General features: G+C 46.0%; 14 protein-coding genes across 14 annotated transcripts; 4 read left to right on the forward strand and 10 right to left on the reverse strand.

The window, feature by feature from the left end:
- Positions 1-521: 521 nt before the first annotated feature.
- VTP01DRAFT_10421 (uncharacterized protein) lies at positions 522-2,474 on the forward strand (the record flags this gene model as incomplete). The annotated part of the gene is made up of 7 exons (XM_069378782.1): positions 522-563; positions 627-709; positions 779-1,002; positions 1,071-1,194; positions 1,260-1,479; positions 1,547-2,254; positions 2,322-2,474. 7 exons carry the CDS (start codon positions 522-524, stop codon positions 2,472-2,474), a joined length of 1,554 nt encoding a protein of 517 aa, XP_069239846.1.
- Positions 2,475-2,522: 48 nt separating this feature from the next.
- VTP01DRAFT_10422 (uncharacterized protein) lies at positions 2,523-3,635 on the reverse strand (the record flags this gene model as incomplete). The annotated part of the gene is made up of 3 exons (XM_069378783.1): positions 2,523-2,614; positions 2,706-3,030; positions 3,093-3,635. The coding sequence occupies 3 exons, from the start codon at positions 3,633-3,635 to the stop codon at positions 2,523-2,525; spliced, it is 960 nt and encodes a 319-aa protein (XP_069239847.1).
- A 528-nt stretch (positions 3,636-4,163) lies between these two features.
- Positions 4,164-6,738, reverse strand: VTP01DRAFT_10423 (uncharacterized protein; the record flags this gene model as incomplete). The annotated part of the gene is made up of 8 exons (XM_069378784.1): positions 4,164-4,295; positions 4,366-4,547; positions 4,605-5,584; positions 5,649-5,860; positions 5,925-6,083; positions 6,140-6,275; positions 6,341-6,579; positions 6,649-6,738. The coding sequence occupies 8 exons, from the start codon at positions 6,736-6,738 to the stop codon at positions 4,164-4,166; spliced, it is 2,130 nt and encodes a 709-aa protein (XP_069239848.1).
- Positions 6,739-7,080: 342 nt separating this feature from the next.
- Positions 7,081-8,473, reverse strand: VTP01DRAFT_10424 (uncharacterized protein; the record flags this gene model as incomplete). The annotated part of the gene is made up of 2 exons (XM_069378785.1): positions 7,081-7,811; positions 7,879-8,473. 2 exons carry the CDS (start codon positions 8,471-8,473, stop codon positions 7,081-7,083), a joined length of 1,326 nt encoding a protein of 441 aa, XP_069239849.1.
- An 829-nt stretch (positions 8,474-9,302) lies between these two features.
- Positions 9,303-9,921, forward strand: VTP01DRAFT_10425 (uncharacterized protein; the record flags this gene model as incomplete). The annotated part of the gene is made up of 2 exons (XM_069378786.1): positions 9,303-9,683; positions 9,748-9,921. 2 exons carry the CDS (start codon positions 9,303-9,305, stop codon positions 9,919-9,921), a joined length of 555 nt encoding a protein of 184 aa, XP_069239850.1.
- A 166-nt stretch (positions 9,922-10,087) lies between these two features.
- VTP01DRAFT_10426 (uncharacterized protein) lies at positions 10,088-11,947 on the reverse strand (the record flags this gene model as incomplete). Its single annotated transcript, XM_069378787.1, has 3 exons — positions 10,088-10,125; positions 10,184-10,881; positions 10,935-11,947. The coding sequence occupies 3 exons, from the start codon at positions 11,945-11,947 to the stop codon at positions 10,088-10,090; spliced, it is 1,749 nt and encodes a 582-aa protein (XP_069239851.1).
- Positions 11,948-12,234: 287 nt separating this feature from the next.
- On the forward strand, positions 12,235-12,767 carry VTP01DRAFT_10427 (uncharacterized protein; the record flags this gene model as incomplete). Its single annotated transcript, XM_069378788.1, has 4 exons — positions 12,235-12,282; positions 12,353-12,459; positions 12,518-12,551; positions 12,639-12,767. 4 exons carry the CDS (start codon positions 12,235-12,237, stop codon positions 12,765-12,767), a joined length of 318 nt encoding a protein of 105 aa, XP_069239852.1.
- An 80-nt stretch (positions 12,768-12,847) lies between these two features.
- VTP01DRAFT_10428 (uncharacterized protein) lies at positions 12,848-14,941 on the reverse strand (the record flags this gene model as incomplete). Its single annotated transcript, XM_069378789.1, has 7 exons — positions 12,848-12,915; positions 12,969-13,564; positions 13,631-13,808; positions 13,868-14,000; positions 14,056-14,238; positions 14,300-14,731; positions 14,792-14,941. The coding sequence occupies 7 exons, from the start codon at positions 14,939-14,941 to the stop codon at positions 12,848-12,850; spliced, it is 1,740 nt and encodes a 579-aa protein (XP_069239853.1).
- Positions 14,942-15,385: 444 nt separating this feature from the next.
- On the reverse strand, positions 15,386-15,898 carry VTP01DRAFT_10429 (uncharacterized protein; the record flags this gene model as incomplete). The annotated part of the gene is made up of 1 exon (XM_069378790.1): positions 15,386-15,898. The coding sequence occupies one exon, from the start codon at positions 15,896-15,898 to the stop codon at positions 15,386-15,388; it is 513 nt and encodes a 170-aa protein (XP_069239854.1).
- Positions 15,899-16,239: 341 nt separating this feature from the next.
- Positions 16,240-16,682, reverse strand: VTP01DRAFT_10430 (uncharacterized protein; the record flags this gene model as incomplete). The annotated part of the gene is made up of 2 exons (XM_069378792.1): positions 16,240-16,393; positions 16,540-16,682. The coding sequence occupies 2 exons, from the start codon at positions 16,680-16,682 to the stop codon at positions 16,240-16,242; spliced, it is 297 nt and encodes a 98-aa protein (XP_069239855.1).
- A 1,216-nt stretch (positions 16,683-17,898) lies between these two features.
- VTP01DRAFT_10431 (uncharacterized protein) lies at positions 17,899-19,674 on the reverse strand (the record flags this gene model as incomplete). The annotated part of the gene is made up of 6 exons (XM_069378793.1): positions 17,899-18,388; positions 18,441-18,637; positions 18,721-18,825; positions 18,906-18,957; positions 19,024-19,315; positions 19,383-19,674. 6 exons carry the CDS (start codon positions 19,672-19,674, stop codon positions 17,899-17,901), a joined length of 1,428 nt encoding a protein of 475 aa, XP_069239856.1.
- A 2,564-nt stretch (positions 19,675-22,238) lies between these two features.
- Positions 22,239-24,161, forward strand: VTP01DRAFT_10432 (uncharacterized protein; the record flags this gene model as incomplete). Its single annotated transcript, XM_069378794.1, has 6 exons — positions 22,239-22,463; positions 23,055-23,319; positions 23,386-23,438; positions 23,501-23,591; positions 23,660-23,749; positions 23,845-24,161. 6 exons carry the CDS (start codon positions 22,239-22,241, stop codon positions 24,159-24,161), a joined length of 1,041 nt encoding a protein of 346 aa, XP_069239857.1.
- Positions 24,162-24,226: 65 nt separating this feature from the next.
- VTP01DRAFT_10433 (uncharacterized protein) lies at positions 24,227-26,290 on the reverse strand (the record flags this gene model as incomplete). Its single annotated transcript, XM_069378795.1, has 11 exons — positions 24,227-24,385; positions 24,454-24,822; positions 24,904-24,998; positions 25,063-25,186; positions 25,248-25,341; positions 25,401-25,507; positions 25,573-25,754; positions 25,830-25,841; positions 25,901-26,098; positions 26,164-26,224; positions 26,288-26,290. 11 exons carry the CDS (start codon positions 26,288-26,290, stop codon positions 24,227-24,229), a joined length of 1,404 nt encoding a protein of 467 aa, XP_069239858.1.
- A 373-nt stretch (positions 26,291-26,663) lies between these two features.
- Positions 26,664-26,966, reverse strand: VTP01DRAFT_10434 (uncharacterized protein; the record flags this gene model as incomplete). The annotated part of the gene is made up of 1 exon (XM_069378796.1): positions 26,664-26,966. The coding sequence occupies one exon, from the start codon at positions 26,964-26,966 to the stop codon at positions 26,664-26,666; it is 303 nt and encodes a 100-aa protein (XP_069239859.1).
- Positions 26,967-27,485: the final 519 nt, after the last annotated feature.

Raw genomic sequence — 27,485 nt, forward strand, 5'->3', positions numbered from 1 at the left:
CCCAAGGACTGGCTTTTTCTTTTCTTTTCTCGTATTCTTTGCTTCCATGGTTCGGGAACATGTGGATGTCTGTTGTACCACGCGACTCCAAAATTTACTGCTCAGTTGCCACAACACCCATAACTACTTTGCCATTTAACCTAGCCTCACCAACGCATCTAATCCATAGCAGGTACGAGACATATACTTGAGAGCAGCACATCGAGTAAGCGAGAACAAACTCGCTGAAGGAAAAAAGTACTTGTCCAATAAGTATGTCCCTTTCTTTTTTTCGTGCGAGGCCACAGTCGGATCAAATAAGCTGTTTTGAGGAGGAGAGGGTTGTTTGATCCGCATGTGCGCCCCACACATCCCATCCAATCGTGTAGCATTTGCTCCAAAGGCACCTTAGTTTTCCAGCTTACCGCCTGCATTATGTAATAAATGTTTCCCTGGGTTCTGGATATAAAAGCATGCCAATGAACAGATGAACATGTTTGCACACACTCGCATCTTACCCGCTTCCGCTGCTGTTAACATCCATGGGGCGGTCACTTTACACTATAGTAACCACCAATGTCTATGTACGTTATTGATTTTAACAGCTCGAGCATATTTGCTGTTGCTGATCTACTTTGTTGTTATAGGTCATTGGTGCATTTGCAGCCATTGCCGGTATCATGTTTGGTTTCGATATCGGCAGTAACTCTGGAGTTATCGGCACCTGGCAGTAAGTACAGCAACAAGCACAGTCCAGTCCAGTTCAGTCAAGCTAGACAATGTCGATATATACGTTTAGATACCAAGAGTATTTCAACCATCCAAACGATCTTCTTCAAGGAGGCATCAATGCTTCTCTCAGCGCCGGCTGTTTCGTAGGCGCCTTGATTGCTGGTTTCCCCGCTGACAGATACTCGCGCAAGTACTCTATTATTGGCGCATCGTCCCTGTTCATCATCGGCTCTGTATTCCAAGCTGCTGCAAATGGTGTTCCGTTGCTCTGCGTGGGTCGTGTTTTGAACGGTAAATATTTTTGAATATGCAAAGGAGAGATTTATTCAGATATATTCACACAGTCAGTAATCCTTCAGGTCTTTCTGTTGGTATCACGTCGATGGTTGTACCTTTGTATCAATCTGAAATTGCACCAAAGGAAATCCGTGGCCGCATTGTTGCTGTGCAACAGTGGAGTATCACTTGGGGTATCATGATTGCGTAAGTATACTATTCTATTTTCTTCTCTAAGACATAGTGCTTAAAACGGATCCACACACATTTAGTTTCTGGATCCAATACGGTTGCCAATACATACAAAGCAGCGCTGCGTGGCGAATCCCATGGGCGGTCCAAGCTGTCCCGGCCGTCATTTTGTTTGCTGGCATGTGGGCGTTCCCCTTCTCTCCGCGCTGGCTCGCTGACAAGGGACGCATGGAAGAAGCACGGAAAGTTCTGGCCGATATCCACGGTGAAGGAGACATGAACCATCCTCGAGTACAATTGGTAAAATGCAACTGCCTTTTTATTATTCTGCGAATAGAGAAAGATAAATAACACTTTCTTCATGCAGGAAATCCAAGAAATTGAGGCGACTATCAAGTTTGATCGAGAAATCGCATCGCACCGGTACAGTGATCTTTTGAAACCAGGCATGGCATACCGCGTCTCCCTCGGCGTGTGTCTTCAAATCTGGCAGCAGCTGACAGGCATGAATATCATCATGTTCTACGTCGTACTAATGTTCCAGCAAGCCGGTATCGGCGACACGCAAGAAGCGACGCTCCTGGCTTCCGGTATCAACTACGTAGTCAACGTTGTCATGACTGTACCGGCGATCCTGTTTGTTGACAAGTGGGGCCGTCGCCCTACCATGATTTTCGGTGCGCTGTTCATGTCCCTCTTCCTCTGGATCGTTGGCGGTCTCATGAGCCAAGGCAACTGGTACCAAAACGAAAGTGGAGAGTGGATGATGAATATGAATAACCATCACGCTACCAACGGCATGATGGCAGCCGTCTACCTTTTCGTCGCCTCCTTTGCAACCACCTGGGGTCCGCTTGGATGGATCTATCCCGCAGAAATCTACCCGTTGCGTGTACGCGCCGTCGCCGTTTCCATGTCCACTGCCTCCAACTGGTTCTTCAACTGGCTCCTCAACTTTGTCGTGCCCATGCTCATGCAGAGAATCCGCTATGGCCTTTACATGCTGTTTGCTGGTTTCAACTTTTTGATGGCTGTTCATGTTTACCTTGCTTATCCCGAGACAAAGGGCTTTACGGTAATAATTCGCTCTTACTTACAATTTATACAATGTTGTTCTAATACCTTCGTCCGTCTGTGCATAGCTTGAAGAAATGGAGATCGTGTTCAAACATAACCCACGCCGAAAGCTCCCTAGAGCCGTCGTCGAGCAGGAAATGGCAGAGACGTACGATTTGGCGAACAGGAACAATGCAACTTTTGAAAAGACAGAAGAAACAGCTGAACACCAGGTCTAATAATCACGATACTAATCGCAGTAGTCTATCTATTTTCTTTGTCTTTTTTCAACCATCTGTAAACACATTATCTAATAATTCCACAACCACTTTTGCCACATTAAACTTTATCGTATTTCCCGCTCTATCCGTATCTGTGTCTGGAGAAGCGTTATTCTGTTACCATGTCAACAAATGCCTACATCAATAAAATTACATTGCAACTTCTTATTTATTCTCGTGCTATTTTACGGTTTATTTCAACAAAGAAGTTCTTTTGCTGCTGCTGCTGCTGCCGCCGCCGCCCAGGAAACGTGGTTTCGTCTTGCGCCATATCGAGTGCAATGTTGAACCGAACGACTTTGTATCTTTTTGTCGTTGTCGTTGCTGCTGCTGCTGTGCTTGTTTGCTGGCGGTGGCTGTCATGCAGGTGATCGGTGTCGAGGAGGAGGAGGAGGGTGAGGTTGAAGGAGGAGGAAGAGGGTGGTTGTAGGTGGAACACACGTGGAGGTTTTTCGAAGATACTCGTCTGATACTGTGTATGGTGCTCAGGGTAGCACGACTCACGTTTCTGCAGCTACTATCTCTGCGCATTCTGGAAGCGGATACTTGCCCTCGTTCACACTGGCGCCACCATACCAGGTTCGGAGGCGTGGATGAAGATCTATTATTCGGATGTGGCAAAAATGAGCTCGGTCGTGCAGGGCGAGAAGAAGGAGAAGAAGAAAGATTGATAATAAAACTGTTGATGCTAGAACTGCTTGTGCGTTGCGAGCGTCGATCGCTCACAGGCGTAGCTGCAAGAACAGAGCACGCTGCTCGGCTGCTAGAATCATACCGAGTGTGGCCCGACTCAACTACCGGAAGGAAAAACGCATCGTTGTGGTAAGGGAACGGGAGCGGGAACACATCAATTGCAATGTTGTTGCTATTGCCGGAGCAAGAAGTGTCCCTTGATCGCTTGCTGCTCTTGCCACGAGGAGGAAAGGAAACGCGAGTAGTGCGACGAGTTAATATCCCCTCATTCGTGCCGATCAACGACGCTTGAAACTGCGCAATCCGTTCTGCTCTCGTCACTTCGGGTGGAGGCGTGGAACTCGTGTGCTTTGCCAGGTTTTCGACTGTGAGCCACTGTACATATGCATAATCCGTCGGAGAACTTGATACGTTATTGCTATTCATTGTGCATAGAAGAACAGTTCAAGAAAGATAGAGCATACTGGTAAGAAGGTAAACAAGAATAGCTGGTATATATATAGATATCTGTGACTCTTGCCGTAAATGCATTGTCCACAAAAAAACCAGAATGTCGTTATGTGTTGTCCTGTCGTCGATCGTTTTTAACTCTAATCGCGTACTACTATGAGTATTACAGCACTATCAATCAGTGCTACTACAAGTACTAACTCAATAATTGCTGACGTCCACCCAGCAGAAGAATCTATTTCGCTAGGAACTTCGTCGTGGTATGTGGTCAACTTCATCTTATCCTTTTATTGATACATGGCAACAAAATAGATTTGCAAACAACATTTTTTCGTTGCTCGCATGTTCTAACGCCAAGCATTGTCTAAAGTCATAATATTATGAGTGTGCCGTTTTAAGTGTATGCGAGTGTGTGAATGTTTTGTGTGATACATGTGTATTTGCGTGTATATATATGTGTGTGTCTTTTACAAGTGATGCGGCATTTTTCTTCCTTTGGGGTGATTAGGATGATGACACCTTCTTGTCCTGTTCAACGACCTTGTTAACGCTGATCTCCAGCAGCGAGTTGAGTCGGGTAATCATAGATCGTGGGTCGTCGAGCACACCAGCGGCGCAAAGTGCATTGTCGTACACCTGTGATAATAAAATGTTGGTTACTTCAAAGTATTCAACAAACCGCAAAATAATTCTCTCGAGTTCTTACTTGTTCGACAATCATCTTGGCAAGGTCAGGATCCGACTTGCGCAGACGGTACAAACCGCGCATCACACCGTGGTCTGGATTGATTTCCAGACGGGTAGGCATAGGTGGCAGCTCGCCCATCTTTGCGGAACCTTGCATCATTTGCATCATTTTTCGCATAGCAGGGCTCTCGTGCTCAAGGACTATTAGAATGCTTGATCAGTTATCCACTATCTAGTCTGTAACAGCGTTGTTCTTACCGATAGCAGGGTATTTATCAAGACGACGGGAAACATCAACTTGCTTGACAAGTTCTCCCAAAGTGGACCGGATGTAACCAGCGAGATCCTCGGCCTCGACCTCAGACAAGGCACCCTCAAGTGCATTTTCGCCGCTTCTGTCTTGCTGCAGCAGCGGATCCTCAGCCGCCTCGGCAGAGTCAGCAGCAACCAAGTCAACGCCTTGGAACTGTTTCAGGTGGTTGACAACAAACTCATCCACAGTGTCGTACAAGTAGAGCAACTCGACACCCTTCTTTTTGAACATTTCAGTGTAAGGGCTCTCCTCGGCGTACTTGCGCTTGGATGTCAACAGATAATAAATCTTTTCTTGTCCTTCCTTTTTACGATCATTGTATTCCTGCAAGCCAATCATCTCGCCCTCCTTGGTGGCAGAGCTCTCGAAACGCAAGAGCTTGGCGATATCTTTCTTGTGCATGGCGTCAGTGCACACACCTTCCTTGATAAACTGGCCAAAGTCAAGGAAGAACTCGTTGTACTTGGTTGGATCACGCTTGGCCTCGCCTTCGAGCCATTTCAGGACACGTTGTGTCATGACCATACGCAGACGAGAGAGGATGTTGTCCTGGAGCAATTCACGTGATACGTTCAGCGGGATATCTTCAGAGTCGACGACGCCCTTGACGAAGCGAAGCCAGTCTGGAAGCAGACCCTTCGACTTGGGCTGGATCAGAACCTTGCGCGAATAAAGGGACACGCCAGGTTCAGTACGTTCACCCAAAGATTCCATATGTCGTTCAGGAACGTATAGAATGGACGCGATGGAGATAGGTGCATCTGTCTTGAAGTGAAGCGTATATTGAGGGTCGTCCCAGGCGTTAGCAATGAAACGATAGAATTGGCGGTGCTGATCCTCGGTAACACTGCTCTTCTCCTTGGTCCAAAGTGGCTCAACAGTGTTGACAGCATTATCGTTCAAGTAGATGGGGAAACCAACAAAGCTAAAAAATTGAAAACGGTTAATCACCTTGTATGTCCCACGTTCAAATCGGGAGCATTACTTACTTTGAGTACTTTTTGATGATAGCATCCACTTCAAGGTATGAAGCAAAGGACTTGCAGTCGTCTCGCAATTCAATGACGATCTTTGTACCGACAGCAACGTTGTCGGCCTCGGCAACAGTGTAGGAACCTTGGCCATCTGTTGTCCAGCAGTATCCCTTGGAACCAGGTTTGGCTGAGCGGGTGTAAACCTTGATCTTGTCGCCCACCATGAACTGAAATATACACATGCCCGAGTGAGACTAGGTGGTTGTCTGATACTCTGAATTCTGAACTTACCGTAGAGTAGAAGCCAACACCAAACTGACCAATGATACTGTCCTTGGCACCGGCAGCACCCTCCTTTTCAAGCTTCTCCAAGAAATTCTTTGATCCAGATCGGGCAATGGTACCCAAGTTCTCGTTCAGTTCCTCCAAGGTCATACCAATACCATAGTCCTAATGTACAGCGGGTGAGCAGCAATGTATATATGCATATCCATTTTTTTCCGTACCTGGATGATAAACTGCTTCTTCTCCTTGTCGACAGAAATTCGGATCTCCAGAGGTTTGCCTGTTTCCATGGACGAGTCGACCATTTGGCTGTGGCGCAACTTTTCGAGTGCATCGGCTGCGTTGGATACCAATTCACTGTTAAAAAAAAAGAGCTATTCGTTAGCGAGAATAAAACACGTAGCAATTCCAAAATACTTTACCGGACGAAAATCTCCTTTTCAGAGTACAGCGAGTTTGCGACAATTTGGAGCAAACGTTTGGTCTCGGTCTTGAATTCGTGGACCTCCTCGGGACCTGTCACCACTTCCTCGGGTTCTTGTTGCTTTTTCTGCTCGGTAGCATCGGCTGCTTCGGTCGAATAACAAAGTTTTTGCCACAGCATGTGCTGGTTGGGCACGGTTGCGGCAGCCGCAGCGTTCGTCAGTTGCATAGGCGTAGACTAGTAAGAACATTACAGTTAGTAAGAACTGGCCGATCGATCGCACGGCGTATATTTCAAGAGACTCACCAAGAAAGCCTTGAACTGCTGACGCTGAGCGCCCCAGCGCGCTGCAGCGGACAGTTGAGGCACACGAGTGCGAGCAATGAATCGAAGCATTAAAGTGTCAAGAAACAAAAAAGAAGGTCTGGGGTAAAAAAGAAGCTCAGGGCAACAACAGCGATCCTAAGCTCCGAAAGATGCATTTCTCCACAAGCTTCCTTTGCATTCCAGCCAGCAGCAGTAGTAGATGTATCGGAATAACTGCATCGTGATTTTTAATCAACATAAAAAAAAGGGAAGCATGAATATATAAAATCTATCTACATGTACAGTAGCTGCGAGACAAAGAGAGAGAGAGAGAGAGAGAGTGAGAGAGAGAGGAAACAAACAGGGACGAAAATGGAGAGCGAAGAGAAAGATATATAGGTTTCATCATCGTCATCAATCACCATCACCCACTTAAGCCTTGTGGTTTGCCTGCTTGTGGATACGACCGTCAGGGAATGAGTAATCCTCGATCGACTCGCGCTTCATCTGGATACTGTAACCAGGAGCAAGAGGGGTCATGTATCGTCCGTTCTTCATGACAACGGGTTCCAAAAAGTGTTCGTGCAAGTGGTCGACGTATTCCAAGACACGGCCCTCAGTGGTAGCAGAGACGCAGATGTAATCAATGAGAGAAAGATGCTGGACGTATTCACAGAGACCGACACCACCGGCGTGGGGGCATACAGGGATATTGAACTTTTTGGCCATGAGCAAGATGGCAAGGATTTCGTTGACACCGGCAACGCGGCAAGAGTCGATCTGGCAGAAATCGATGGCGTTTGCTTGAAAGAGCTGCTTAAAGATGATACGGTTCTGGATATGCTCACCGGTGGCAACTCTAGTGCGGGGATAGAGCGCCTTGCGGATAGCGGCGTGACCCAAGACATCGTCAGGCGAGGTCGGTTCCTCAATAAAGTGGGGCTTGAACTGCAAGAGATCTTCCATCCACGCAATAGCCTCGTTCACGTCCCAGACCTGGTTAGCGTCCATCATCAACACACTGTCGTAACCGATTTCCTCACGGATCAGGGCAGCGCGACGGATATCAGACTCCTTGTCGCCGCCAACCTTTTGCTTAAAGTGGGTGAAACCTTGTGCCTTGGCTTCTCTGCAGAGTCTGCGGACCTTTTCATCGCTGTAGCCTAACAGTAGAATAAAATGCGTGAGTAAAAAGGAAGAAAGTTTATCTCACACGTGTATAATGTTTACCTAGCCAACCAGCAGATGTGGTGTAAGCGGGGTAACCTTTCTCGCGCATTTCGGCCTCGCGCTGTGCCTTGGTGGGAGCGTTCTTTTGCAAGAGTTCGATAGCTTCCTCGGGAGTAATAGCATCAGTGATGTAGCGGAAATCAATGCAGCGGACAAACTCCTCGGGGGTTAGGTCGACAACGAGTTTCCAGAGCGGCTTCCCTTCAGCCTTGGCCCACAGATCCCAGACAGCGTTGATAACGGCTGCGGTGGCGAGGTGGATCGCACCTTTCTCAGGACCAATCCAGCGCAATTGACTGTCTCCAGTGCAGATACGGTGGGTCTCGCGCATATCGGCGACAAGCTCGCTAAGCTTTCGGTTGATGAACTTGACAGCAAGAGCTTCAATGGCGCTGCAGCAGACTTCGGTGCCACGACCGCAGGTGAACGTCATACCGTGGCCTTCGAGCTTGTCGTTGTCGGTGTAGAAGATGACATAAGCAGCAGAGTAGTCGGGATCCTTGTTCATGGCATCGGAACCGTCGAGGTGTTGCGAGGTAGGGAAGCGGATATCACGGACCTCGTACTTTTGGATGACGCAGTCTTGAAGAGTCATGATGGATTTTGTGTGTGTGTGAGAGAGAGAAAGAGGAAGAGAGTGAAACAGGTAGCAAAGTGATGGGAAAAGTTGTAAAATTCGCAAGCAGTATTTATATCAAAATGACGCTGCTAGCGCGCCTGGAGGTGTCAAGATTTTATGCACGCTCGGCCTTTGCAAGTTATCTGCCTTTTTCGGGTGTGGCGGGTGGACTCGGGGATTTCGGGGACTTTTGCAAGGGGAATTTGTCTTGTCCTGCTCACCCGTCATTTTCCCCGACTCTCCGGACGTGAAGGATCATCGTTGTATCGTCCTAAGACTAGTTCACTCCTCCTCTGCAACAGCGCAAAGTATCAACGATTATTAAGACCCTGGCCTTTACACGTCACCGTCGTGGAATTCCGCACATGCATTATGCCCATTATTCCCCGCGCACATCGCCCGTACTAAACAGTAGCATGCCCTGTATCATTGATCCTGCTCATTATTGTTATTAGTTTACCTCCTGTCTCGCGTGAGAATCAAGGGACACAATTTCAGGAACCAAAAGAGCATCGGATACCCTTGACTACGTAAAGACATCGTCTAGCAAGATGTTGCCAGAACGTCGTCGAATACGAGAATGACAGAAGACCTGGCGACGAATTGAAATTGCTTTTTATTCTCTTTTGACAACATCGTTTATCAGAAAGACGTTGTAGTTGCCAAATACAAGTATGGGGTTTCTTTCGTTCATCTTTTCTCTCTTCTTTTTCTTTTCCTGTGTGCACTCCTCTTTCTTCCTCTGCTACTTCGGTTTGCTATTCGACTTTTTTGATCTGCAACTTATTTCCCTCAGTTGGTGAAAATGACATATCGGGACTGGAACCAACGTGTGAGCTTTGTTTGTGCACAGTTTAGGTGGTACCGACTGACGGATCTTTTGACCTTTGTGGACGATTTGAGGAGATGCATCCTCGAGTCTATCGGAAAAATATCCGAAGTGCGTTGCCCGCCGCTGGAACCACTTGGAGAACCTCCCGCGCAGCCAAATCTACGCTTCCCTGAGTCTGATACCTTTGTGTGCGACGGTGTGGGAGACTGGGCCGACCGCATCGATGCTTTGCTTCTTGCAAGATCGCTCATCCTCTATCCCAACAAGCTCCTCCGCCGATACCCGGATATACTCACGCAGGGCGAGGCAGAGTTGTATGCTTTGCATCTCATCAATCAGTTCATGCGAGACGTGGTACGTTAACATGCATTTGATCTCCTCCTTATTCCCTGCGCCGTGACTTATCAAACTTTACAAGTTCGACATGAATGATGTGATTGATCAGCGCGAGTTTGAACAACTCTTTGATTTGCAGTGGCAGGACGACAGTGATGGTTTAGCAGGACCCATCGAAGAAACAATGCCGGTAGAACAAGGAAGCGACAACAGCAGCAAGGAGGAACGAGTCGTCCTAAATAAGCGCAAAGAATGACTCGTCTCGACAAGAAGAAACAAGAATGATGCCTGGATCTTTGCAAGGAACATTTGCATTTTTGTATTTTTCTTTCTTTTCCTTCCGCTGTATAACAACAAGTGCTGTATTGTTGGTATCGGCGTGTATATGTAGTTTTAGATTTACAGTACATCAACCGCTGTTATCAAGATAGCTCGACGATGCAACTCAGACCATAGTGATCTTCTTTGCATGTTAGTCAATTCTGCCCGATATTTCGAATGTTTTTGTCTCTCTTTACCTGATACTTGGGTAAATGGTATCGTTTCTTTCTCTTCCTTGCTCAGTCGGTCATTGTTGCGCACCAAGAACTTTTCCACCTGTGCATCTTTGATCTGCATCGTCTTGGATCGTGACTTGTCCCACAAAATGTGGTCTATGCTCTGTACAGACATGGCTTCATCCTGGTCGGTAAGTACAGTCTCTGCAGGCTCCAGCTGACCATCGTCGCCTAGCACGACGTCGCCAAACGTGACAGGATGGTATTTATACTTGTCATACACTGCATCCGCTAGATCAAGCGAGTACTGTGGATCCACATACAGCCGTCTATTCATATATTTCTCTTCCTCGCCGTTATCATCATCGTTTGCCACATTGTAGAAATTTGACACGTCCACACCTCGGCCGCTCAACACATCCATCATCATCTTGTACTCCCGCGAGCTCTCCTTGGAGTGCTCTGTCTGCGGAAGTCCCTCGTGCACTGCAGCGTCCACGTTAAAGTCGCCCATGAGTACAATCGGGATATTGTCATTTTGTGCGGTATCTCGGATGAACTGATGAAGCAGTGCGAATTGTGCCATTCGTACTTGTACATCGATTTGATTAGATGTAGCCGAGCCCACGTACGAGGCCTGTGCGTGTGTCGTGTATAGGTGCATGTAACGTGTGCTGTTCAATTGGATCGTTGCACGCAACGCACCTTTCCGAGACAACCTAACATAATGTCAATATCGAGCAACCTACATATATGAAATAAACTCACTTACCAATCGCTGTGAATACCCCTTGGATACTCGATCGCGTCAGAAGCAACGATAGGGAACCGTGACAAGATGAGTAATCCACCGTCTGCAGCAAAATCCCAAGGATAGTGACGTGGCGACTCGACGTGGTAGTTGTATCCCATGTATCTGGCTTGCTGTATCAACCAATCTTTTCGACGGCTCGCAAAACCGAATAATTCCTGGAAGGCCACAATGTCGTAATCGGGCAGAATATACTTTACAATGTAATCCAGCCGCTCGTCCTTGAAATCGGACCAGCTGTTGGTTACACCAGGCGGACGCATAAAAATGTTGGCGGTAAGCATCCGAGCGCTCGAGTCAGTGGATTTATCTGGGTATGGCCCGGGCGTTACAGATGACGGCGCAAAAAACACGGCAAAGAATAGGAGAATGGAGAATACGAACAGGGCGAATATGGAAATGCAGATCATTGCGCCGCGGAACCGTGCTAAGAATGAAGGAAGCACCACGCGCGGCAGCGTCGGGCACCGGGATGCGATCGAGTAGTAGGCGTATGAGCAGCAGGTGGCAGGATAGGCAGAGGATGCGAATGAATCAATAGACGTGGACGACAGCGAGTCCATTCGGCTGTATAAAGGTCGTCGGATAGGCAACGTTGGAAGTGCAATCGCTTGGTGTGATCGGAGACGTGGTATATGCCGCAACCAATTGTATGCCCGGCCAAAGAACGTCTTGGCAGGTGGATAGAATTGATACGGTGGTGGGGCAGAGTCCGTGCTCACAACGCTCTCCTGCGAGTACGACCTTGATAAGAGCGGTGCCTCTTGCTCGCCACCACCGCCGCCGTTTGCTTCCTGATCACTGTACGCATCCTCCTCGGTTGTCATTGACACTCGCACGTTGCTTCTCTCCTCGCCCGCAGAGGACTCGTATGCTTCTTCGGTGCCTTGTTCGTACTGGCGACTATCCGGTGTGTTTTCGTGGAGAGTTATTCTTTCCGCATTGTCGCTGTAATCGTCGTGCGGTGGTCCCATTTGTGTGTGAGTGTATATGTGAATGTCGTAAGAGTAGCAGCAGTGGAGTTGAAAAAAAGAATGCTTTTTGCAGGATCACCCTCCCGAACCTACCATTGCCGGAAAACGGTTTTTCATTGCATGCATTGGCCTGCGGTGTGCTTGCTCTTCTTTGCATTGGTCATGCAATTGTGATTATTTTAGCATCAATTCAACAGTAGTAATCTGGCAACAGAACCTAAATTCATCGCAGCATTTTTAAAGCATATTTTCTCTTCCTTTTATTTTCTCTCTTGATTTGGAAACCAATGTCTACTGAAGCAAAGGGCCCTATCCAGTTGTCTGTAGAAAAGAAGGTTATTACAACATACTTGCGACCTTTACAGCATTGATCGCGATGCTCAAACTTACTCTGCTTTCAAACAGATCAGCGAAGCACTGAACCCATCAACGCTCGAAATTGTTAACGAATCACACTTGCATGCGCACCATGCTCCTATGCGTGGAAATACCAACCCAGAGACACACTTTCGGTACACAACTTTGCCAAAACAGTGATATTCAGTTCATTGTATTAATTCCAGCATGCAGTATCACGATCGTTTCCGAAGGTTTCAAGGGCAAGGTGGGTATAACACCCTGAGACTGGCGTCCCACATTCTTTTCGACCCAGGAAAGAGGCACAGCTAATAAGGTTTCTCAACCCACCCAGTCTCTTATGCAGCGACATCGATTCGTTTATGATCTGCTCAACGACGAATTGAAAAATGGCATCCACGCTTTGTCTCTAAAGACAAAGACCAAGGAAGAAATGGACAAGGAACAGGGCTTAAAGGCATAATGATAAGCAAGAAGAATAATAACGAGGAGATAGATGGAATCTATTAAATACTGCATTTTTTGATTACTTGAATGGATTATTTAATCGACTTTGATGCTAGCAAAGATCCTGTGCAGGAACACCAAGCAAGCAAAGTAGCCCACAGCACCTGTATGACGTGTTAGTTAGAAGTCGTCGCCAATTATTATATCCCTAAATTACCTGAGAGTAATCCGAAAAGAAGCGAGATGATGCCAGAGTATCCAAAGTACAAGATGGTGCTTGTAAAGCTGTTAATGTCGAGCTTCGTAAGGTAATAAAGTACAGAGTATAAAAAGACATAAAATCCAGCTGCTGCTCCTGTCAAGAAAGCTCGCCATGCCCATCGATAGTCCTCGGCGCAAAGATGGAAATAGCATAGCAAAATCGTTACTTGCGACGCTGTAAGAATAAGGACGATGAATACCAAGAACAGAAATCCAATTCCGTAATAAATCCGGTGAAACCAGATGCTGTTCATGATAAAGTAGAGCTCGATAAATATAGCGCCGAATGGCAGAATACCGCCCATGAAGATAGAAGGTGTGCTGCGTAGATAAAATGGTTGCTCAGGAATTTGCCGAGGGATTTGGTTTGTGCGCACAGGTGGTTCAATGCGAGATTTTCGGAAACCAAAGTATGAACCCATTACGCTCAGGGGCACAAAGATAAGCAGCCACATTGCTAGGAGGGCCATCATTGTGCCGAATGGAACGGCGCCTGAAGACCGCGACGCAACGAGGATGAGATCAAGAGTGAAAAGTGTGGACAATATGACACTGAAAATGAACATGTCAACGTCGCGTCTCAAACGCAATAGCTAGATACCGAATATATATACTTACCCAGGCAAGAGCGTAGCAGATAAAAGGATATTGGACTTCCATTTTTCACCCTTGTTCATCTTGTAGACTCGGGCAGATACGAAGCCTCCAATGAAACCGAAGATCATAAAGAAGATGACCATGACGGTAGCCAGAGCGCCTCGATTAGATGGTGACAAGAATCCAAGCACAGCAAAGACTAGACCCAGATATTTAGTTCAGGGAACTTCTGCAGCAATTCGAAATATCATCACCCACCCAGCGTGAGAGTCGCCATAGCGACAAGCTGCGTACCGCTTCCAACCATCACAGACAACAGCATAGAGTGGTGTGGCGGTCGGAATACATCGCCGTGGACGAGCTTCCAGCCGTAATCTTCCTGCAAATCCTCCTATTCATGTGTCAGTTATAGCGTACCTGTAGTTAGGTAAAACACCAAGTCTTACCTGGGCTTCATCGCTGTTGTAACGGGAAATATCCTTGTGCAAGGCTCGCAGAAGTATCATTGCAACCATACCAGTCAAGAACAAGACAATGACGATCGAATTGACAAGCGAGAACCAGTGGATGGAAGGATCATTGATATGCAAATAGTTGTCCCAACGAGTTGCCCATGCCTTGGATGATGCCTACAACCCGGGAAACTTTGTCAGTAATTTAATCTTTTTAAACAGGGATAGTTGCACTTACACGCCAAGTAACACTGTACGTGTATACGACGTGGTCGGAACCATCTTCCTTTAGCGAAAATCCTGATCGAGCGTGCGCACAGTCTGGGTTGCCATTTGCATCAACCTTTGTATCTCTGCTTTCAGGAACAACCACTACTCCCACTACACGTTTCTTTCCATCGGGTCGTTCGTGGTAGTCGATGTTGATCGAGTAATGATTGTTCAGCAATGGTCGATCAGTTTCCGTGGCTTCTCCAAGCTTAAATCCAATGCTGTAATATTCTTCGTCTGTGTGTTCATCTGTCATGATTCTAGCAGCCGGCAATTCATCGACAACAAAATTCAAGCCGTAGCCATCATCGATACATTGATTAATATACTGGGCATCGTCTTTTGGTATCGCGGGCGTTTGACATAACAGTTGGCACTCGACATTTTTTCCCATATTGAGCTTTTACAGAGTAGTATAAGTTTCTTGCAACCCACTATCCATTCCCGGCCCGCCACGTACCTGGAAAGCCGACGTGTAGATACGATCACCAAACAAGACGCTGCCAAGACTTTCGGGACGAGGCTCAGGACCACCCTCCGGCTGACAGAAGTGGAATCGCTTATCGTAGTAGTCATAGGCCAGAAGCGTTCTTACGCCTTGGTTTGACATGGGTACCAAGGAGTTTACATAAAGCGGAACATTGTCTCCGTCGGCATAGTCATTGGGAGCAACACCAGGGAGGTAGAAAGCACTGCAGAAATGCAGTAGTAGGTTTAGCAGTAAGAGGAGTAGACACGGCTTGATCCCGCCTTGTTGTGATGACATGCCCACTCTAAAGAGTAAAAGCGCAGAACCAAGAAATACGATTTCATGCGCAGTGCCACCAGCCCTCCTTGGCTTGGGATTGACGTTTCAAAATCAGCTCATCTTTCTCAACTGGGCTGCGTGCTTGCTTGGCTCAAATCAGAAACCAAGATGTGCTGATTAACATACGATTTATTAAGATATTTATATTCAAATGCGACAACAGGTCTACATAGTTTATTGCAAATTAGAAAACAGCTGTTTTAGGACTATTTAGATTACAACTGTGTGTTATCGTTTGTTTATTAGTTATAGATCAAACTGATTGTCGCCATAAAGTGCTTGTAGCCTTCGTTCCACATTTTCTTTTATTTGCACATTGGAGTCTGACAAGCTGCTCCCAGCGACTTCAGCCACGCCATGGAAACCTTGCTTGCTGGCAAATGCATATGTATTCTTAGATGCGGCAGTATCCAGCTCGTTCTTCAAGGCTTTTACGACGAGGTCCAGAGTCTGCCATTGTTTCCTGTAGTTTGTAATGGCTGCGTCGTACTTTTCTCGGTTCTCCTGAAATTGCGACTTCTTGATGCAATTTGTGAATATAGTGGCAAGCATATGTAACGTATCATCAAAATGTGACCACGTGGCGCTGAACATTTTGTAGATGGCCCTAATGCTGATCTTCTTCCTGAAGTCTGCTACAGCGACTCGCGAGAAATTTATCCTTATGTTTGCCGAAATAATATCCATATCTGTCTCTAGACCAATGAATACCCTATGCCTGTCATTGAGAGTAGTTGGAGATGTTGCTAGGATCTTCATGGTTTTTGAAGCAAGGATAAGCTTCTTTTCACTCTTCTTCCGTCTGACGCGCAGATCCTCCCGCAGAAAATGTTCTCATACAGTTTAGACTTCTCCTGCAGGAACGTCGAAACGAGGCTATCTGCTTCATAAGTGGATGTCAATCGACGCGTGCCTACTGCATATTTTAGCTGTAATAATTTTGAGCGTACTTGATGGGCTGTGAGGAATAGCAGACGTCATTAGCTTTGCAACTTGACGCAGGAACTCTGGATCGATGGCATATCAATTCTATGGATTGCACTTTTGCATTATATGGATTCGGCCAAGGCGACCACTATGTTTGGGTGTCGCTGACTGCGTTAAGCTGCATCGTCAAACTCTGATCCCACAATGATAGGGTTGTCCTCGTTTGGTATTTCCTGAAGGTTGAGATGGGTAATGTAAGCTCCTCCTCCGCAACGACCCTCCTTTGGCTGTTTCATGGCAAATCCAACGCCTCGTCGATGATGCGTCCTTATGTATGTAGAACCTCTTGCTTAGGGCCGGTAGTTTTCCCACAGTTGCAATCGGTCGAATACTTGTGAGCGACGATTGGATGAGAAGACCATTTTTTTCGTGACAAACGCTGCCGCTGTCAAATCAAGAAAACACTGCTGTACCTCGACGGAGGATGCGTTTCGGTTTCGAAGAGACATTGAGAGGTTTGTTCGTTGTGGCAGTCAGTCTGTTGTGGTGGTGGCGAGGAGCCATCCATATCTGGTGGGTTTGGTACGGGATCTGGAAGAGCACAAAAAGGTGACATCGAGGCCCATCAACCCATTAAATAGAAAGATGACGACTTGAATGTTCGCGTGGCATTGCGCCTTTTTAAACACGATGAAAAGCAGCAGTCGAGCAGTCCCGATGCTGCATTTGTTGTCCTTTTGCTGTCATGCACATTGCTTGAAATTTCCCAAGTCTCGGTGCCAGAACCCTATTCTACATGTATATACTTTTTGAATCGATTGTGATCGCTTGTCTGCATCCTGTTTCAAGCTCCTTAGTCGTAAGAATAACCTTCAAAAGCATACCAATATCTGCGCCGGACATTATTCTTCTACGTGGCAACCTGCCCAGTCAGATTTATTTTCGTATTTCTTTATCTCTGTTTACCTGCTTCCTATTTTACATCCAAAATGGTTCCATGTCTCGTTCACGAAAATATGATCCTAATTGGGCCATAACGTTCGTTCTTGGACTTCGCGGCAAACTTGGATCTCGATAAGTATTCCGGATATTCACATGAAACCGTCTCCAAACTTTCACATCAGTGCTTTTTAAGGCAAACAGATGAACATCACACAGAATGAACCTTACGTGATGGCAATAATGAAGTAAAAGGGTCACACAGATGTCACAGCTCAGGAACCGAGGAAATTTAGCAGCTTTGCCTTGATCTTACTCCTGCTCATTGATTGAGAAAGGAAAAGACGCCGTAAATTCGTAATTCGACCTTTTTTTGAATTAAAAGCAAACAAGAAGGACATTCATACTGTATGTTTTCCTGTGTAACAGGTAGAGCAACAAGTGCGCGGGGACAGGGCACCGATTTGTCGTTCTTCTCTGACACCCCCCCAATCTTTTGGCGGGAACCCGTTGCCCTGGAAGCCGGATCATCGGATTCTCCGAAAACAAACAAACGATCAACAAAAGTCCAGAATTGGCTCCGTAAAAATAGCGTCATTTTTGTTTATAAGCTTAAGTAAAATAGTAAGGGAAGTTCGTAATGGGTCACAATGGATGTCAGAACGTAGATGCCGTTTGGGTGAGAAATGATAATGTACACTGGTGGAGGGGATTGAGGTCTCGGTGGGAGGGAGGAATATGTAGTGGTGGGATACATGCAAAAGTGGGAAGAAAGGAAAGGAATGTATGCGTTTGTAAGGGACTGTGTTTGCTGTTTGCGAATTCGCTGCCAATGCACGCCTATATATTGTGTTTGAAGGACTGTAGAGGGGTTGCTTTAAACAGTTGTTTCTTCATCGCCGCCGAGGCGTCAATCTGTCGATGACCTTTTGTAACTCGGACATCCACATCATTTGCGCTTCTCTAGAGTCGGCCTTGAAATAATACAGCTGGGACGTGGGGCCTCCGGCTGCTGCCAATAGCGCATCCACGTCATCCGAGTACTGGTAAGTCGGGTCGCTCGAGTCAATTGCAATTTCGAACGCAAACGGATGATTCAGTTTCTTTTTCGGCAACTCTTTCAGGATGGCGCCTTTTAACTCAATCTTGCCCTTGTAGACTAACGCTGAAGGGGCGGTATCGTCGCGAGGCCGAGCAAATATCATCATGTCGCTCAGTAAAAAGTACATCCGACGATCTTCTTTGTGGCCGTAGCTTCCGCTTGATACACTTGTCAATTGTCCACGCATGATAAACCTCCTGGGTTCTTCCAGCAGCAGAGGACAGTTGCGTATCAGCAGGCTCATATCAATCAGGCGGCTCGTGTTGAGGCATGCATGGATTCTATAACCAGTTAGCAAAGGGGAATTGCAAGGGTGCGCGCGGTGTAACTTACAATTGAGCAACGCTGGCATCTAGCCTGCTTATTCGGAGAGAACACTGTTGTAGCTGCGGAGCATCGGGGTGATGAGGGTCTGTAAGAAGTACCAGCTCGTTCAAGTATTGTGCATATCGCGACAGTGTGCACAATGGCTGGGCCAGCAGCGTAGAAAGTGATATTTGCCCTGTGCTAGACGAGGGCTCAATTGCCATCTAAGGAAAGGAGGCTTTAGCACCATGCACAGGGCGACGAAACTTTCATTCAAAGGAAATATAAAATATATGCATCTACATACCTCAATGTACCTTCGCGTGGGCTGAGCACGTGCCAGACGTTCCAAGACACACATGGCGTTTCGATAATTCTCAAGGTAAGCAACATATGAAGGCAAATCGAGGAGCTGGAGAAGAAATCAATTCCGTCAGTTCGGGACCATGGTACACAAGATGTATGAATGAATAATGTCCAGTTTCAACTCACCAACGTGTGAAAAACATCTGATACTAGCTGAGTCGGGCCCCATATGAGAAATCTAAAGATGATCCATTGTTGATTAAGACAACTGATGCATGTCCGGAAGCAGTAACTCGCCGCTTACCGTTCCTTCAATCCATTGTAGAAGCGTCGGCTCATGTTAAGCAAATCCTCCAGATTACCGAATATCAATTCTACTTCATTCCCGCGGATGACACCAGCTGATTTGTTTGTGGACAGAAAATTGCGAGGTAAAGAGGCAGATGAGGCACTCTGACTTGACGACTGCTTGAGATTGGCCATCATGGGCTTCTTGTAGTACTCGATCGCTGCCTGAATTTTGGCAATGTACTGAGCTTCGGATTCGTACAGCTCTTTTAGAACGCGTTCCCGCTTTTGATGCGTTTCCTCGAATTCTATATATACTCCATTAACATTAAGCAAATACGACTTGTCACTTAGCAAGGTTGTAGAAACAAGTACCAAAGTTTCGAACTTCAGCTTCATTCCCAAAGAATTCGTATAGCTCATCAATGATGTCGACATTGTCGTTGATGACCGAAATTCTCGGGTTGAGGGGTATCCGGTTGACTGGCGTCTCGTCCATGCTGTAGGTGCTCATAGTAGTGCTTGCGTCGCTGACGGACGAGGAACCGGTCGCACCTCCAATACGACTTCCGCTGCTAGTTGTTATAAAGGAGAGTTCGGAGGATGTGGTGGTGCGCACTGTTGCCCTGGTGGAAGAAGTACTACCAGATCGAGTTTTTCTTAACATGTATGCTCGCTAACTGGGCAACAGGAGGGTATATTGTTTGCTGAACACTGGAAAAGAACGCCGGATATGTGCTGGTGGAATTCGTATGGAAGCAGTTGAAATAATAAGGGAATGAATGTAAGCAAGTGTGTGATGGAACAAGGAAGGAAGAAAGGAAAAAGAGAGAAAAGGAAGGAGAAAGGAAAAAACGAATAATAACTTTCTTTTTCATTTTTTCGTGTACCCGTACTTGAAATAAGGCAAAGGATGTTGGAACACGCAGGCACGCACAAAGAGAACGCACACACACGCACGCAGCACACGCACACAGAGCAAGCATCCACCACCCCCAAACCGCACACTGTCTTTGTGTTCCGCTGGCGGGCGGGGCAAGCGGATTCGTTTTTTCCTTTTTCAAAAAAAGCTTTTCCGAAGGAGTAATAGCTATCTGGGAAAACGGTGCGGAAACAGCCGAGTGTAAGTGTGCCTCGAAAGCAATAAGTGTGCTTGGGAAAACCGCGGCTAGCAGAGGCGCAGCAGCAGGCAGTATGCAGCTCACGGACACACTGCATACTCTGATACACACGGTTCACTTGCAATGACAAGAAGCTGGGCGCAGATCATTTAAGCTATTTCATATTCAACGCTATTCTCCTATGCGCGTGGTCCATTCCAGAAATAGGACCCAGCGTCAATAAAAGTTAAGGTGCCGCAAATGTTACATCTCCGGTCCACGTAGAAGAGAGACGGTGAGGAACCGAAAGGAGTTGAAGGGAAGGCTCGAAACTTAATCAACCCTCCTCCCGTAACTGGACAGGTCAAGTCTTCCTTTCGGCCTGCATCTGCAATTTAGATGGTTGCTCCAATAGCGGGTGGGAGCGAAGGCGGAAATGCGCCGTACGTGAGAACTGCTGCTGCTGCTGCTGTGTGCCAAAGCGGCGGTTACCACCATCCTCAAAAGGTTGCTGATCTTTGTGTTCCATCTCCTGTTAGCAGAACCCTCCGAAATCAACCCTCGAGGCCCGTGACACGACCCCCGGTGCCTCGCTTGGTAACACCAAGGCACTCGCTTTCCCTCTTTTACGAGGCCTCGAACTTGTGTGCACAAGCAGCATGTTGAAATGCTCACGCTTTTAGTGCTTTCTGAGCTTGAGTTCTTGAATGAACAATGTACGATGCCCTTGTGCCACGTGTCTGGCTGACTCTTGTTAAATGACATGTACGACAAGAGTTTACACCGATCCTCATCAATTTTAATATTAGCTTGCAGGGCCTGACAAGTGATCTGCAACGACAGCCTTGGTAATACTAGCCTCACCAAGAAATTGACATGCATCCCATCCTCTTGTATTGCTTGTTCCCTTTTTCATTAACCTATATTGGTAAACTTACTGTACTCGTTCATATACGGAAAAACGGGCATCGGTTAACTTATGTGCATTGGGTAAGATTCCAGAAGTATTCCATCAGGTACTACAGATAATTTCCGCACGGAACGGTTATCTGACCGCATAAAACGCCATGCAACAATACTTTGGTAATCGATTACCATTGGCTTTGTATCAGTGCGACACACTCAGCCTTGGCAACGTGGCTTCGTTCCATCATCAGCCATATATATATATATTTCGTCCCCCCGTCCTCGTCTTCTTTGCGGACGATCGTTCAGCGGTGGACTAAATCAGTATTGTCTGTGCCCATACAAGCGCGCCTTTCCCAACGACACGACAGCTCGCTACCTCGCATATCTCCGAAAATTCGGACTGACTTCGTGCTATGCATAGTATTGACTAGGCGCGGTTGGCTCACTGCCGGTAAGCCACAACGGGCGCCATCGATGAATAAATGCGTTGCAATGCATCGTATCTAATGGTAGTACTGGATACGATTTTGCTCATATAGATAAAACGCTTCTTTTCTACGCTCCTTGTGCGTGGTATACTGTACTTACATCCGTCTTAGTATGTAATTCCGAAAAAGGCACGTGACCTAGTGGTAACTCTGGATCTAATGGGAATGGCAAATTCTCCAGAAGAATGAATAAAAATTCGACTTAAATCTTTGTGAAATTCGTATCTCATGATGGGAAAACGAATGCTTGGGATAATCATGCACACAACCAAGAGTTACAATCTGTGTGTTTTGGGATAATTATCCGCAAAGCATTTCCTTTTGGAAATGCGATGACTAGTACTTATAAGTATAGCATTTACAGTGGAAGACTTGCACCCCGCATCTTTTGTTATCTACAAGTGCCATTGCAGAATTTATCGCCAGAAAACGGAAATTCATCGTAAGAGCAATGCCATTGAGTCTAGGCGATCCATGGACTCAGGCCAACATTGCAATTACACGGTCAAATGAGTGCAAACCAGATATTCCGTTATCGAACCAGCGAGTAATTTATATTTTTCATCAAGAAAAGAAATCAAACGGAAAGAGCAAAGTACAAAAAAAAAGAAATGATAAAAACAAAAAGTGTGCAGTAATTATATGCAAATAAAAGGGCAGCAGGTTGTTTCGGATGAAAGTCGTATGTTCGGAAAATAATGGTGGTCGTGATGTCGCGTGGCTGCTGTTGTATCATGAAGGATGCGGATGTCGTACAAGAATGCATTGCGTATCCTAGGGAAGGTGATGACAACGGCGACGAGGAGAAGAAGGATGATGATGATGTTGTTCTTCTAGATGGTATTTTGAGATTGCTGCGCTTAGAAACCACCATTGCTGCGTCCAACATCGATGAGAGTAAGGCCATTGTTGAGCTTGCGCCATTTCTTGAGACCAGAGGCATCAGCGCCAATTCCAGAGTATGCTTTAGCAGGTTGTGCTTGCGAACGAACATAAGTGGCATAAGCGGTAACAGTAACAAGGGGAACGAGAACAAAAGAAGTAGCGCGAGTAGTGAACATTGTTGTTATCGTTGTTGATTTGTTTGAATTGACTTGAGATTATAACTTGAGAGTAATTGGCCCACATTCGCCACAATCCCATCCCTTTATATATGTTTCAAGGTTGCCCTGAATTTTCATCAGCGGATTAGGTTGTCGATAGAGAAAAAATTTGAAACCTGCTCTTGGATAAGGCTAGCAGATCGGGGTTTGACAGGGCTATATCGTCATATCAACAGATCTCGATCGGGTGATATCCGGTCACCTTCTCTCTTGGGCAAGTGGACCCTTTGAAAAAATCTGGAACTGAGTTGCTGATAACCGTAATCACGTCAGATTTACCGGTGAGTACGTTTCCACTACAGCGATGTGGAAGAGCGATAGGCAGGAATGACAAGAAGAAATATTTGCGCTTATTCGGAAAATTTTTGTACGAGGAATTGGTTTGGTTCTAGATGGAAACAACCAGCCATCAGCCGTTACCATCATTCTTGTTTCTTTTCTGCTTAGATCCTGGGAAAAATGAAGAGCTGGCTACTTGGCGGCTTGATTCTAGCATCCACGCTGAATTCAATTGCAGAAGCTGCTTTAGCACCGTCGACTCCCGAGCCGGGCACCGTGTGGAAAGCTGGCGAGGAGAATGAAATCATCTGGGGTAATGCCTCGCCCAATACCATGGCAGCTTGCACATTAGTCCGAATCCTCACGCTCGTATCTATAGAGGAGGATGGTGTCAAGCCCACGATCAGACAAGGATGGCAGAACTTTAAAATCGGTACAACTCAGTCTAATCCTGCGGGTCTGTGGATGAAATCAGCTCATGTTAAACTATATACTGCAGATTTGATGACCGGAGATAACATGGACCAGAAGTTCCTGACCAATGTTGCTACCGTAAATACTCATTTGAGTTTATTTAGCACAGTATTGCATGTGAGTTGATCTATATGTGATAGAACATTAGTGGGTCAGGTCCCATGTCTTTGAAATGGACGACCCCCGACGTCGAACCTCACGCTCCCATTTATTTCCTCATGTTCACGAGCGGTATAATATACATCAGTTGGGCCATGCTGCTTATCCATCATAGGCTAAAGTTCAGTTGCTATAAAAAGAAAACGGAGATAATGCTTGGACAACCCGGTTTGCTATCGTTGGCGATGATGGCAAGATAGAGAAACCTGTCCACCCTGCACAGCCGAACGGTATGGCTATCTTTCTAAAGACCAGTGCTAGAATGGATTGTACTCAATATGCTCGCTCGCTTAACCGTGTATGGCATACTCGGCACATACTTTAGGCGATAAAATCCCTTGGGGAGTTGGAAAATTAGTTGAAAAGCCAAGGCAGCACGATGAAAAGACCAATACGGCTGGTGTGCAGCAGGAAGCCATCAGCAGCAGCAGCCCCGTATCTTCTTCATCAGCGGCGCCCGAGAGAACCATCTTATCCGCGCCTGAACCCTCCGTGATCGCCAACGTGAACTTGGCGGTTAACAAGGATGATAATGAAAATGCACAGCAGAGGTCCGACGCCGCGCCTCATCACTTTATCCGTTCATCCTTCTCGTTCTGGTTAGCAATCATATTTTTTGCGACATTTTACTCGATCTTTTAAACACAGAAAGAGAAAAAACCTTTTCATGATGCAACTTTATTGTGATGATAGTGTATAGGTCTTAGTTAGACGGCTGTTGGGGCATCGACAGCCATGCTGTTGTCATTCTCTGCCTCGTTGAACATATATTGATCCTGGTAGTCTTTCAGGTACTGTACAGATCGCTTTTCGTCCAAGAAGAGCGAGTATACTCGTTTGATGTCCTCAATACCAACTACTGTCGCCTTTGTATACATTCAATATGCGTTAGAGTTTACTCTCAGACGAAAAATATTTGTAATTATGTCCTTACCTTTCTTTTCTTCGCTACCAAGTTTGCAGCTGTGATTAGATGGATAGCATAGCGCAGTGAAGTCTCGACACCGATCTTTGTAAGCACGTCCTTCGCATCCTCCGTCATCTCGACATCCTCCTCTTGGCACCGGATGGATAAAATCTGCTTAATTTCGTCCTCTTGATAAGGAGAAGTTGATATTATGAGAGTTCTATCAAGTAGATCGATAGGGATGCCGTGTGGCGACTTGTACTTTGTTCCACGAATCTTGGTAACTCCTCGGTTGGATGCCATGATAACTACAGGTGCCATCTCATCTTCCAAAGCGCGGTTAAGGAATGAGAAGCACTCAATGTCGAGCATGTGGACTTCATCAATGAAGAGGACCTAAAACGTATCGGTTATATACCTCTGCTATTGAATGCTTTTATGTATAACATAGGAATTAATAAAAACAATGGTACTTACACCCGGTACAATGTCGGCCTTGCCTTCCTCTCTCCATTCGGCAACCTTAGCGTTGATCTGGTCACGAACTTCTGACTTGATTTCGCCAGTGTCACCTAGCGAATCACAATCACCGTTAATGCTATTATACTTTTTATTGAAAAGATGCACACCACAAACCTGAGAAAAGTGCAAGGAATCCTTGAGTTCTGCTGTTAATGACATCGATTTCGTGAAGCGACACGGTATGTACAACTTCTTTGCGCTTTTGTAATTCTCCTTCCGGGCATTGAACAAATTTGGTCTGCAGAGTTATTTTCTTGAGTGATATGGGCTTGGCATAAAATGCAATAGTTGAATCTTACATCTGAGCCCATTGCATCGTAGTCGCGAGCTCTGGTGAATGAGCGACCAAGCTTTGTAATACGTCCCGTGGCCTTGTCGATGGCTACAACGTCGCTGTAATTCATATCTCCATCAGTCTTACATCCACTTTGTGCTTCTTTTGACGATCATACCCAGCCATCACTTTTTCTTTGCTCAAAGCATCAACCATCTTGTTGCCGAGATCATAGATGGTTTCCATGTCGGTTGTTTTTAGCGTCAATTTTCCTGTTTTGGAACCCTATGTAGTAAACTTAGAAAGGCGTCCTCTCATCGTGATCCATATTTCCTAAACGCAGCACTTACGCCTGTCAAGGATCGGTCGATTTGGATTTCTACAACCTCGCCTTCAATAATCTCGGATTCTTCCTTGATCCTTACGCCGATCGACTGTCGGAATGCTTGTGTGAGTGCTTCAGTTTTGGACATCTCCAGTGAGAATATTTCTGATGCGGCAAGCATGGTGAATGGTACATCTGAGCCGAGTCCTAGTAGTAGTAAAACAAAAAAGTTGTAGCTGCGTTTTGATAACAGGTTTTGTTCTCTTTTTTTTTTTCACGAACCTTGCGCGAGACCTACAACCATTTGTTTAGCTAATCGAAAACTTCCAAAGAAAAAGAATAACAGAACATACCCATGGCAATAGCAGTTTTACCGGTGGATGGAGGACCTGCAATGAGGATAGCACGGCCAGCGATCTTGCCAGCCGTAATCATTTTCAAAATGACACCTGCTGCCTTTCGAGCCTTGAGCTGACCGACCATACCCTGCGAGGTTGCTCGAGGTTCAAGCGAATCGTCCAATCCAAGGCCGCGAATGTGTGAGTGGGCACCTTTGCATATTTATATTAGCTGATCGCTGTTTATCCAACGCGAGAATTTGCCTAGTCTACGTTACCAACGCGCTCCATTCGTAGCAGTTCTTTAGATTCGGTCGAGGATACTGAAAGTGGTAATGCCTAACAGTACAATTGCTGTCAGACTCTCAAAGATCGAACAAGTGTCAGTTTGCTGATCTATACCATTATGCAGGATCTAGTTAAAAAATAGCGCAACAAGTTTTTTTTGTTTCCCTTTCCTCGCGAAGGATTCAGAAACTGTGAGCTGGGTTCCAATTATTCCTGACAAAGCCCGACAGTCTAAGTTACGACACCAGTCAGAGACTTCAGAAGTAGCAAGTATCTATCACATGAGTTCCAGCATAGATACAAAAAAGGGAAAAAGATTTGGAAACAGAAATGCAGATTACTCGATGTTCATTATTAAAAAGATATGCTACGATTATGAATGCTAAGTAAAGACTATGGATGCAGTAATGACAATGGATATACATATAAGCTAATAATAAAGACTACATGGTAGAAAATGCTGATGAAGATGATAGAGGAATGGGTTGTTTTACGCGCCAGTGTTTGTTGGGTCAATGCTAACAGCGTAGCATCTTGGGCCACCCATTGGATCAACAAAGGACCCAACTCGGTCAGGAGAATCATTGAAACGCATCGGATCCAGCAGATATTTCTTCGCAGCAGTCATGGGCGCCTGGATACGGCCTTGATCCAAAAACAGAGGGAACTTGGATGGTTTAGAGCTTGAAGAAGTAGACTTGGGAGAGCCGTTGCTGCTTTTCGATGAGGAGGGTATGGACACATCGGAAGTCTTGTGGGAGAAAAGGCGCCAAATACGTTGCTGGAATGTCATGGATGAAGAGGTATTTGTATTAATGTAGTATTAGTATGAGCTTTGACATCAAGGCAGGACGCTTTGTGTTTATATATTGTTCATCTCGTAAACTGTTAGCCGATAAACCGCCGACTTGGACATCACAGCGGCGTTTCATTTCCAATAAAAATCAATAAAAATCGAGTACTCTTTGTTATCTCAAAACTCTTACAATTGAAGCATTATTCCAAATCAATATTTAAATACTTATAGCACGTTAGTTGCTGAACGTATCGCTGCATTTGCAGCTATGTTATTATTTTAGCAATTCGAGCAGAAATTTATACCTTGGAAAGACAATAGGAGTGAATTTCGGCTAAGGGTTTAAACCGTCGCACGGACCCGCAACGGATCCGCATGACAGAATTTTATTGTCGCCTATCAGATTCGAGACCCTGGCGACAAATTTTTCCAAGACATGTTGAATTCTGTGACTAAGTGGTAATCAATATGAATATTCGGAATCATCAAACACATGCAGCGTTGGAGTAACCTCTG

Source organism: Rhizomucor pusillus, assembly GCF_041956525.1.
Source record: "Rhizomucor pusillus strain CBS 183.67 unplaced genomic scaffold VTP01scaffold_8, whole genome shotgun sequence".
Classification (NCBI taxonomy): Eukaryota; Fungi; Mucoromycota; class Mucoromycetes; order Mucorales; family Lichtheimiaceae; genus Rhizomucor; species Rhizomucor pusillus.